At 42.0% G+C, this 12180-nt stretch overlaps 2 protein-coding genes across 2 annotated transcripts in view; both read left to right on the plus strand.

Moving 5' to 3' along the window:
• The window catches only part of LOC112552911 (uncharacterized), a 295572-nt gene that overhangs the window by 198520 nt on the left and 84872 nt on the right, over nucleotides 1-12180 (plus strand). The window lies entirely within an intron of this gene.
• LOC148935672 (uncharacterized) lies at nucleotides 2294-12161 on the plus strand. The gene is made up of 4 exons (XM_089081075.1): nucleotides 2294-2387; nucleotides 5175-5381; nucleotides 5636-5838; nucleotides 6396-12161. Exons 1-4 carry the CDS (start codon nucleotides 2294-2296, stop codon nucleotides 6750-6752), a joined length of 861 nt encoding a protein of 286 aa, XP_088937201.1. The 3' UTR covers nucleotides 6753-12161.

Genomic DNA, 12180 nt, shown 5'->3' on the forward strand with positions numbered 1-12180 from the left:
ATAAGTCTCCCTAATTCGCAATTTGTTTATAGCAGCTGGAGTATCGGCGCTTCTCTCTCTTAATACGTCGCGATACGTACGTCGATTTCTAGGAAAAGCCATCTTATCACGGCTTTTTTCCTAGAAAAAAATTTGAAACGTCATCGCGCTCCTTTGCGAACATGTCGCTACATGTTTGATTGCAACAATGAAATTCCTAGAAAAAAGGGAGGAGAGGAAGGAGGGGGGGATTAACGGTTTGCCATGTCAAAAATTTACGCGATCAGTCCTCCATCGAACGATCTGCACGACAAAAAGTACTCCGCTCCTCCATCATTCGAACAACACGCAATGTATTCCGCCAAAGGAAGCAGCGCACTGTACAATGGCGAAAAACAAAAGAAGGAATGTAACATGTAAGTTTCAACTGCATTTTTTATTTTTTTCTCTTTTTTCCAATATTGTGCAATATTATATATTTAATTTCCACAGTATTTCGGAGCGTCGCGCGGTGCGCTTACTGAGCAGACGTTACATTCTGATGGCCACGGGTTACAAATATTTGGAAATTGGAATCAACGTTGGTTCACCGAGCTACGTGGAGATCGTTCTGGGAGATCATCGGGGACAGGAATTGATACTGTCTCTCGAAACATGGAAGGGACTCTACGAGCAGCGATGGAATATCTATAAATTGTTGCTAAACGATTACAAAGACAATTTTATAAGCGTCAGACCGTTAACCGTCAAAATTTGTCTGATGAACGACATTACACTCGTACGTCTTGAATCTTTGAACATACGCGTAACGATGATCGAATCGACGTTATATCGAATGTTTGATCTGAACGAATGTATCGATGTGACGTTCGATCGACTCGTCAGATTCGTCGATACGATCGATACCAAGTATACGCGATTCTCCAACATCGCGTCTGTTGTAACAGATCCCAAGGAAGTGCCGAATGCAATAGGTGATTGCGATATCTTCGATAGACGTCAACTCGTCGATTGCGAGCTGTTAGCTTTAGTTTTTGGTGTATAAGAAAAATGTGAATAAAAAAAATTTCACATTTAAATGTATTCAATTTGTTTAAAAATATAAACATATATAATATGCAAAAAACATGTATTTCTTTCATTTCTTTCTTCCCCACCATAAAATAGAAAAATAACATTCGTTATAAGAGAGAGAGAACCGCAACGGAAGAGATAATAGGTATACGAGAGAGAGATATTTATTTATTACTCGGCGGGCGCGGCGGTGGCGGCGGGCGCGGCGGTGGCGGCGGTGGCGGCGGCGGTGGTGGCGGCGGCGGTGGCGCCCCCCTCCTCTGACGTCATGTCCACGCGCCCTGTCCACGCGCAATTTTTTTATATCATCTTCGCCGCCCGTTTATCCATTTGTTTATATTGCCTTGCTATCTTATCCTATTTGTTTATCTCACCTCGTTTCGTCTTTCTTCACTATCCTCCCCCCCCCCACCCCGGAGCCGTTCCCCGCCGCACACCCCTCGGAGGACCTGGGTTAGAACCGGCCTAATATTACTATTTCCTATGCTAAATATCCGATGATGCTGGTAGCTTGATGTTTTCGGATGTCCATTTTCCGTCTTCTCCAGGATGCATTCTAAGTCCGCATACACGACAAACGGAACTCGTTCCTTCCTATTATAATTGTTGAAATTCAGTTACTTGTCCTCGCTCGATAATCTGATAGCACAGTTCATCGCTTTACAGTCCATGATGTGAACCTCCAATTTTTCATTCATGCTAAAATAGTGTAAACATCTGCAAGAAACATAATTATTTTAGTTTCGGCTTTTTTAAAACGAGTATAAAATATTTCTCAACTTATTAAAATATATATACTTATTTATATATACTTACTTATATACTTACTTATTACTCACAAAAGAATTTCCTGTGTTCTTTTTTGTTGAGTTGCGAGCTTATGAGGCGGGACAGATTCTTGATCCACACGAAATGTCCCGCGTTGTCGTACCCCGGATATCGTTATCATATTTGATGTACTACGACGTGAATAATCTGTACGGATGGGCAATGTGTCAACCGCTGCCCTATGCCGAATTTCGATGAGATTGCGAACTTTGACGCGAGCACGATCGCTCCAGATTCGCCTACGGGTTATATTCTCGAGGTCGATCTCGAGTATCGCACGACCGACACACTAACCTACCTTTCTGTTCGACACGCGATAAACCACCCGGCACGCGGCAGGATAAACTTCTCGCGACACTATATGATAAGTAGCTGTACGTCATCCAGTATCGCAACCTGCAATATACCCACCATGGTCTTCGTATCGCAAAGATGCACCACGTACTACAATTTGCTCAATCCGCCTGGCTCCGTGATTACATCAAAGTCAATACGCAGTTTAGAACGTGCGCGAAAAACGATGAGAAAAATTTGTATAAATTGATGAACAATGGTATTTGGTAAAACAATGAAAAATGTTCGGAATCACATAGATATAAATATATATAAATATATATAAATATTGATAACGAAATGGGACGGACGGTATGGTGCAGAGGCAATGATCGCGAAACCAAATTTCCACAGCCGCAGCATCTTTGCGGAAAATCGCCGTCGAATTCGAAATGAAATTCAACAAGTCGATTTATGTGGGTATGTGTATACTCGACATATCGAAAGTCTGCTTATAAGATCGATGCCTTCAACACCGTCTACATAGAATAATGGTTAACGTTGTGTTTTTTCAAGAGTTTCTGCACATTGGCATTGTAAAACTCCTTCCATATCCATTTGCAAGTTTCTCAGGCATGTTCCGCTCTTTCAAATTATCTTAGTGATAGCGTTAGCCGTCTCGCTTCCGACTTTGCTCTTAAGCGATACGGCCCAGGCGTACTTGCTCAACGCATCGATGACGGTGAGTATGTAGTGATGACTTTTCTTGAAACTCGAGTACGAACGCATCTTGACGATATCAGCCTGCCACAGATCGTCGTATCCCCGAATTATAACACGTTTTCGCGGAAAATTTTTTTCTTGCCAGAGCGTGTAATTCCTCAACGAGTCGTCGCCTTTCGAAGCTAACATTTTTTTCACGTTCATCGGATTTTGACGATGTTTAATAGCAATATGTGTAAAATCTACGATTTAAAATTGTTTTCTTTTTTTCCTCATTGACGTCAATTGACTAGCTCGTTTCGTCGATACGCGATTAATTTATAATAATGCTGGCTTCGCGAAGTTCCTCGATGATCGACACCATATTGTTGTTAACCGTGAGCATTGTAACCAGCTCGATGCGAAGCGTCGAGCAATCGGAGTCAATTGATCAGCTCGTTGGGATCGTCCCAATGCATGTAATCGATCTTGTTGTCGTTTGACTTCATGCTGGATATATTATTCATACTTGCACCCTTTTTTTATATATAGATACAAACGGAGCAATGATGTTAATGTACTTGTATCCCTTGTTGCCCATAATGGGATTATAGGTGTTGTGGCCACTATCTATGAGCATTCATTAACAGTATACTTTTATATTCTAAAACACAAATGATAGTAACTTTAATTTTTTTTTAAAAAAGAATGATATCATAAAATTGCGATTAACTTAATTAATATGTGTATCATTTATATAAAAGATTTGATATCAAAGGCGCCAAATTAGAGTTCCATTATTTCAAAAGTTAAATGTACAATTGCTTTTAAAAAATGTAAATCAATCAATGATTCATGTATTTATATTCTCATTGAAATCTTCTTATTTTAAAACCCAAATGATAGTAGCTTTAATTCTTTTTCAAAATTATTATAATATAAAATTGCGTTTAACCTAATGTTACGTCCAGACCCCCAGAATTATTAGTTAAAGGTCGAAGGAATAGGGCAAGGAAGGACACACCGAATATCCTCTCGCAGGTGGCTGCTCTGGAACGTGCCTGCAAATCGAACGCACCGTACAAGTCAGCCGATACGGGCTTAAGTCAACGTCTTGAAAAAAACACTATGATTCCGATTGCGTGACGTACGTTCGTCGGTCCGTTAATTTAGGCAAGAGAATTTAATCTCTTTTGCCTGAGATAGGACCATATGCGATCCCCGAGAGTGGGCAGGAACGAGCGTGACGAGAAGGTTAAATTATGAATAAATTGATGAATAATGAATAAATTGATTTATCGTTAAAGTAATCATTTAATTAATTAAAGTGAAACGAATAAAGTACAGAATTAAAATATAAATACTTAACATAAAGGAGAAATGATACGCATAGTGATTACTCGGTAAATAATTATAACGGTTAATATCATTTCTGTTCGAAATTGCTAGAAGTAAATCGCCTGAAAGCGAAACGCGGAATACGACAAGCGCACGTGACGATCCGCAGAGATCGATTGCCCTAAATCATCCGATCGATGGCGCCAGGTAACCCGTCGATACCTATCACACGGAAGTAATTATGCTTATCAGTCACCCTTCAAGGGCGGCGTTGTTTCGCAATTGACGAAACATATGTGTGTGCTATCGATTGGCCGAAAATCACATGATTCGTCGTGTCAATCGCTGATAGGACGAAATTGATCGGATGATCTCGCAAGCTTCTCGAAAAACCCTCGTTACCCAAAAATTCTCTGAGAATCGATCATAATCCTTGTTACTGAAAAGTATACCGTGCTCGTGTCGTTCTCTATCGCTCTTGTCGGACTCGTAAGTACTCAGCTCGTGTCGTAAGTTAGGCTTGTCATATCACTCATCTCGTAATAACGTTACGTAAATCGTCGTTGCGAGAGATTTTTCGACAAAGCATTTTGAATCGTGGCGAATCCCTAATTACAGTAGTACATCCTCTCTCGTCACATCGAGATTCTAATGCCTCGAACTCGACAAGAATATTTATTGCGAACATTCTCAAAGAACGAATTCTCAGTGACAGTGCGCGTATCTCAGCTTGACGAAGCAGCACGTCGTCATTCGCTAAGTTCGATCAAAGTGAAAGAGCGACCATTCTTTTATCACGCTGCGGACATTCTCCAATCACGTGACCGCGCAATTCGTGCGAACTATTCAACCCTGTGCATGCAATCTGCCTAGCGAACATCTGTTCTATTTTATCAACGTGTACGCCACCGTCAGACTCCATATTCTGTACATTTCACTGGCAACAACTGACTTATTAAATTAATGTGATTTGTCTCAAGAATTCTCGTCTCAAGAATTCTATCATCTATCGGATCCTCAATCGAAGGTTCCAGCGAACGGCGTCTTAATTCTGCACATAGAATTTCTGGTCCTTCGAGCCGGATCGATAGATTATTGTGCATCGACGAAGAGACATTCTTGTACAATTTCTAGTCACATTAGACTGAAGAAACGTGAGCAGCTTAAGTCAGTGAATTATAAAGTAAGTAAGTCCTTAATCAAGATGAAGGATTTATTAGTACAATGAGCGATTATGCAATCCATCCGACGTGCATTGGACAATTTCAAGAAAATAAGCAAATCTAATTACACAGATGAACTTGTTCGCCACAGACTCAGCGCGCTAAAGAATCTATTCTCACAGTGTCAGCAAACCCATTATCAAATCCTAGCCAAAGCAGACAAGGAATTCACAATCTCTGAAAAGTACTTCACGAATGATCAATTCTCATCCTGTGAGGACGCCTACTACGACGCATCCGATTACATGGTCAAAGTCCTCGCTACATTGGAGCCGCAGCATCCATCGCCAAACGCCTCCGGAAAGTGAGCCAAGGACAGTTTAATTTCTCTTCTAAATCTGTTTGTAAGCTACCGAGTATTAATCTTCCGAAATTTTCGGGTGAATATCACGAATGGGAGGCTTTTCGGGATCATTTCAACGCATTATAATGAATAGTGAATTGTCGGATGTTGCACGATTACAATATCTGATCTCGTATTTCAAGGGTTCAGTTCAAAATTTGCTCAAAAATCTCGCTATTATCGACGCTAATTTTAAGATTGCTTGGTATTTGCTTGTGTCTCGATACGATATCCTCGACATTTAATACACGAACATTTACACTTACATTCGATACATAAATTATTGCTCGCAATTTCTGAATCTCCGTCGGAATTATCAATCTTGCGAGACAAAACGAATACCGCGAATACAGGCTCTGGCTTCACTGTCATGACATCTGGGATCATTGGCTAGTTTATTTCATTACTTCGAAATTAGATAAATCTACGTGAAAAGCATGAGAACTTCAGCTCAAGTATGAAATCGAGTATCTATCTTCTATCTCAAACAGTTGGATTCATTTCTCGCGACTCGCATTTGTGCATTAGAAAACATATTTCCAGAATCTTTAGTTAGTGGAAAGAAAACAAAGAAAGTGTTTGTTCAAAGTCATGCAGCGAACACGATTCATGCTCAGTGTCCCATATGTCAATAGAATTATTTTTTATCCGCGTGTTCTAAATTCAAAAGCAAAACAGTAGCTCAGCGTCGCGACCTTGTAAAGGAATTTCACCGTTGCTTCAATTGTCTTAGCGCGAAACATATGAAATTGAAGTGTACGAGTAAGTTCTCGTGCCGTCATTGTCAACAGAAGCATTATACGCTGTTGCACGAGCCGTCAGCTCAATCAGCATCCGTCGAAAACCCATCTCACCCAACTACGTCAACTTCGAACGAAGCTAACTCTATTGTTTCAAATTTATTGTCGAAAATAAATCGATCAAATTCTCAAATTCTTTTAGCAACTGCGTGGATTCGGGTGGGCTCTGCAGGTCGCTGTTCTACAGTGTGAGCTCTCTTAGACCAAGGTTTAATAGCCACCTTGATTAGTGAAAATCTCGCACAACGATTGCATTTGAAGCGCAAGCGAATCTCAGTCGCCATTTCCGGAAGACACCGCGACGTCAGCTCGACACAGTGCCGATATACAAGTGTCTTCGCGGTCGAGTAATGGGCCTGTATATTCCACCAACGCAATCATTCTCAAGTCATTAACCAAATATGCGCTGCGACGTCGATTTTTCTTCATTTTTACATCTTCGCAATCTCGACCTAGCGGATTCTAATCCCTCAAGCTCCTCTCCGATTGAAATCATAGTCGGAGCCAACTTGTATGGAAATGTCTTGCTTCCCGGTTTACAATCGCGTTCTCTCTCTGAACCTGTAGCACAAAATACCATTTTCGATTGGATAGTCTCAAGTCCTGTCTCATCTCATCTTAACTCCTCTCATCTTTCTTCCATTCAAGTGCATTCCTGCTCAGAAATGCATACTTTCGATAAGGAGCTTCGACGATTCTGGGAAGTCGAAGAACTTCCGCGGAAACCGTTCCTTACTCCGGAAGAAAAGCAATGCGAGGATCACTTTCTCGCAACTCTCGTAATGAGCAAGGTCGATTCATAGTTCGATTGCCGTTCAAGATGCCTCCTCCGTTGAATATCGGAGATTCTCGCTTCGTTTTTATGTCTTCTCGATTCTTCTTCGTTTTTATGTCTTTCTCGACTCGAACGACGATTTGAATTTCAGTCCGAAGTGGCAAAGGAATACAGTGCTTTTATGAGTGAATATGAAAGCTTAGGTCACATAGTTTCCGTCATCGATACGGAAATCTCTCGCTCACAGATCATTTACATTCCTCACCATGCGGTTATTTGCAATAGCAGTACTACCACGCGTCTTCGAATAGTATTCAATGCATCAAGCCGCACGTCGAACGGAATTTCGTTAAATGATCATCTCTTAATTAAACCCAGATTGCAAACCGATCTGACCATTATCATTCTTCGTTGGTTAGTCAGTCATTCTTCGTTGGTCGTCAGTATCGCTATGTCTACTGCCGACATTGCTAAAATGTACCGCCAAATTCTCATCAACGAACGAGGTGTCGATTTCCAAAGAATTTTGTGGTGATCATATTCGTCCCAAAACGTTCAAGCCTATCAATTATTCACTGTCACATATAGAACCGCATGCGCTCCATATTTAGCTCTTCGCGTTCTTAAATAATTAGCCTTAACCGACGGCGCCTCATTTCCGCTCGCTCAATCTGTTCTCCAGCATAATGTCTATGTCGGTGATTGCATCTTCGGAGCAGATGATAAATCTATGGCCAAACGCGCGATTAATTGATGAAGTTATTAAATCTCGCTGGATTCAATCCGCGAAAGTGGTCCAGCAATTGTTTCGATCTTCTCCAAGATATCGATCCGCGTGATGGCCTATCTCACACTAAATCTTTGGAGTCCGACGATCAGTTCCAAGTCTTAGACTCAAATGACATCCACAGCGTGATGTCTTTCAATTCAATGTAACCTTGTCTAACTCGCTGCCATCAACCAAACACACAATTCTCTCAGCTATCTCGAAATTGTTTGATCCAATGGGATGGCTCACTCCCATTATAATCACGGCAAAGATTCTGATGCAGCGCTTATGGCGTGCAAAGATTCTCTGGGATGGTGCAATTCCTTCTGATATCCTTCATGACTGAACTGCATATTATCGTTCTCTCGAACTTCTCAATTCGCTCGAAATTCTTTGCTGGATTGGAACAGGTCATGACACACAATATTGTGAGCTGCACAGTTTTTCGGACGCTTCCATGTCTGCTTATGCAGCCGTGATCTATTTCAAGGTCGACTCTTCTCTATCGTCAAGATTCTTTATTAATGGCGAAATCTCGAGTCGCTCCCTTGAAAAGAGTATCCCTCGGTTGGAATTAATGGCTGCCGTTCTCTTGGCTCGTATGATTTCTTATGTTCGAGAATCTCTTAACTTAACCGACATTCCATGTCATTATTGGACAGATTCCACCGTTGCTCTAACTTGGATAAGACAACATCCATCCAAATGGAAAACATTTGTAGCGAATCGAGTCGACGAAATACAATCTAAGGTTCCCAACTCTCAATGGCATTACGTGCCAACTCAAGAGAATCCAGCTGCACGTCGCGAGGAATTCCCGTACAAAGTCTGCTCAATAAGCTCTGGTGGAAGGATCTAGAATGGCTTAAATTACCGAGTGCTCAACGGCTTCTGATGTTACTTTTCCTCTGAACTCTTCGCTCAAAGCCAAGTCTCATCTTGTCAGTCTTGGAATTGACACTCAAGATGAATGGGATCTCGCTCAACGATTCTCATCATGGCCAAAATTAATTCGTGTCACATCGTATATTTTTGTCAACATACTTAAGGTAAGGATCCTTAAGCATTCCGTCTCTCCTCCGTCTCTCTTCCGGATCTCTACGTTCCGACTCCAACAATATTAGATCAATCCGAAGTGACCAACGCCAAAAGTTTTTGGTGTCAATACATGCAATCTCGCACATTTCCTCGCGACATCCAAGAATTAAAGGTGAAAGGTCGAGTCGCTAATAATAGTAAACTCTTAAATTTTAATCCCTTTCTCGACCAATACGGTTTGATTCGAGTCGGAGGACTCCGTCACTCAAAGCTCCCAGACGAGGCGAAACATTCGATTATTCTCGAGCAACATTCTCTACTCTCACTTCTCATTCAGCATGCTCATCCGAACTCTTCATGCAGGTACGCCAATCACTTTCCGCGTATTTCGCGATGAATTTTGGATTCTCCGCGCTCGTCAAACAGTTAAATCAATCATACACGAGTAAGATGTGGGCGCGAAAGGATTGATAAGTCGCATGAACTCATGGGAGATCTGCCCGATATGCGCATTCGGAACAGTGCTCGTGCATTCCTGCATTGCGGAGTGGATTATGCCGGACCCATTCTCGTTCGTCCTTCCGCGGGACAAGGATATAAAGTCCGAAAAGCGTACATTGCGCTGTTTATATGTATGACTGTCCGAGCTATTCATTTAGAGCTCGTCAGCGATTATTCTACGGATGCGTTCTTAGCCGCATATAGTCAATTCTACGCTCGCCGAGGCATCCCATCATGCCTATATTTAGATAATGCGAAAAACTTTCGAGGAGCCGATCAGAAGCTTCGGAGCATGTGGAAGGCCACTCAATCCGATTCTTGCGTACTTAACAAATTAGTTTTCGAATCGGTACGATGGAAGTTTATTCCTTCGTTAGCTCCTCATTTCGGAGGACTATGGGAAGCCGGATTGCGTAGCGTCAAATTTCATTTAAAACGGATTGTAGGAAATTACACGCTCACTTTCGAAGAAATGACCACGTTGCTTTGCAAAATAGAAGCCTGCTTAAATTCGCGTCCTTTTGCTTCGTTTTCGGACGATTATGAAGACTATTCTGCTTTAACGTCTGCTCATTTTCTGACCGGCACCGCGTTGACAAACGTACCGTTTCCGACGCTTCTTGATAAGAAGGAAACGCTCTTATCTCGATGACAATTGATTCAGCGATTGCAATCCGTCTTTTGGCGAAAATGATCTAACGACTATTTATACAAACTCTACATCAACGACCAAAATGGCGAATTGTACAAAACCTCGAAAATAGGACGCATTGTATTATTGCGAAATCCATTCGCTCCTTGTCAATGAGAGCTCGGAAGAATTATAGAATGCCACCCTGACGCAGACTAATTCGCGTCGTCACTGTTAAAACGGCGCGCTCAATATTCAAACGACCAATTGTTAAATTTAGTTTCTTGCCGATCGACATCTCCGAAAATTGAAATTGCGCTACCGCAAGTTGATTGTAACTCCGTAAGAATTAAAGTAATTGTCTTATCATTATTCCTGCATGGCAGGCGGCAATTGATGTAATTTCGATATAAAATCCGAGGCGGGCGGTATATTTGAAATTGTTAGAAGTAAATCACGCCTGAAAGCGAAACGTGGAACACGACAAGCGCACGTGACGATCCGCGGCAATCGATTGCCCTAAATCCGATCGATGGCGCCATGTAGCCCGTCGATACCTATCACGCGGAAATAATTATCAGCTTATCAGCCATCCTTCAAGGGCGGCGTTGTTTCGCAATCGACGAAACGTATGTGTATGCTATCGATTGACCGAAAATCACATGATTCGTCAATCACTGATAGGACGAAATTGATCGGATGATCTGGCAAGCTTCTCGAAAAACCCTCGTTACCCAAAATTCTCTGAGAGTCGATCATAATCCTTGCTAGTGAAAAGTATACCGTGCTCGTGTCGTCAAGTCAATGCTCTTGTCGTTCTCTATCGTTCTTGTCGTAAGTTCAGCTCGTGTCGTAAGTTAGATTTATCATATCACTCGTCTCGTAATAACGTTACGTAAATCGTTGTTGCGAAAGACTTTTCGGCGAAGCATTTTGAGTCGTGGCGAATCCCTAATTCACATTCTCTCTCGTTACATCGAGATTCTAGTGCCTCGAACTCGACAAGAATATTTATTGCATTCTCAAAGAGCGAATTCTCAGTGACAAATGCGCATATCTCAGCTTGACGAAACAGCACGTCGTCATTCGCTAAGTTCGATCAAAGTGAAAGAGCTTGCGACCATTCTCTTATCACGCTGCGGACATTCTCCAATCACGTGACTGCGCAATTCGTGCGAACTATTCAACCCTGTGCGTGCAATCTACCTAGAACATCTATTCTATTTTATCAACGTGTACGCTACCGTCAAACTCCATATTCTGTACATTTCACTGGCAACAACTGACTTATTAAATTAATGTGATTTGTCTCAAGAATTCTCGTCATTCTATCACCTATTGGATTCTCAGTCGAGGGTCGTTCCAGCGAACGGCGTCTCAATTCCGTACAATTTCAAATAGGCGCATGAGAGTGGAATAAAATTGCATGTAAGTGTAGCACGCAGGTGTTACAAAAGCGGAGATCGTCGGGCAGTTCGGAGTAAGGCTCTACGTTAGTAGGAATATAGCAACGATTCTAACTCAGAAGCGTTGAGGGGGGTGCGGGTGTGCGGGAGGAACGGACGGCACGGGGAAGAGGGGAGGGGGAAGTCAGAGGCGGCAGTCCTTTGAACTGAGCCACGGGGGGGGGTAGATAAGATAGTAGGATTCGGTGAAGGGGATATAAACAAATAGATAAACAAATAGATAAACAAGAAGATAAATATATAAATAAATAAATAGAAAATTGCGACTCGAAGGACATGACGGGGGGGGGTAGTGAAGAAAGACGAAACGAGGTGAGATAAACAAATAGGATAAGATAGCAAGGCGATATAAACAAAATGGCGAAGATGATATAAAAAATTGCGCGTGGATATGACGTCAGAAGGGAGGGGGCCGCCGCCCCCGCCGCCGCCACCGCCGC

The sequence above is a fragment of the Pogonomyrmex barbatus genome, unplaced genomic scaffold, assembly GCF_055798465.1.
Source record: "Pogonomyrmex barbatus isolate J1 unplaced genomic scaffold, ASM5579846v1 scaffold4, whole genome shotgun sequence".
NCBI lineage: Eukaryota > Metazoa > Arthropoda > Insecta > Hymenoptera > Formicidae > Pogonomyrmex > Pogonomyrmex barbatus.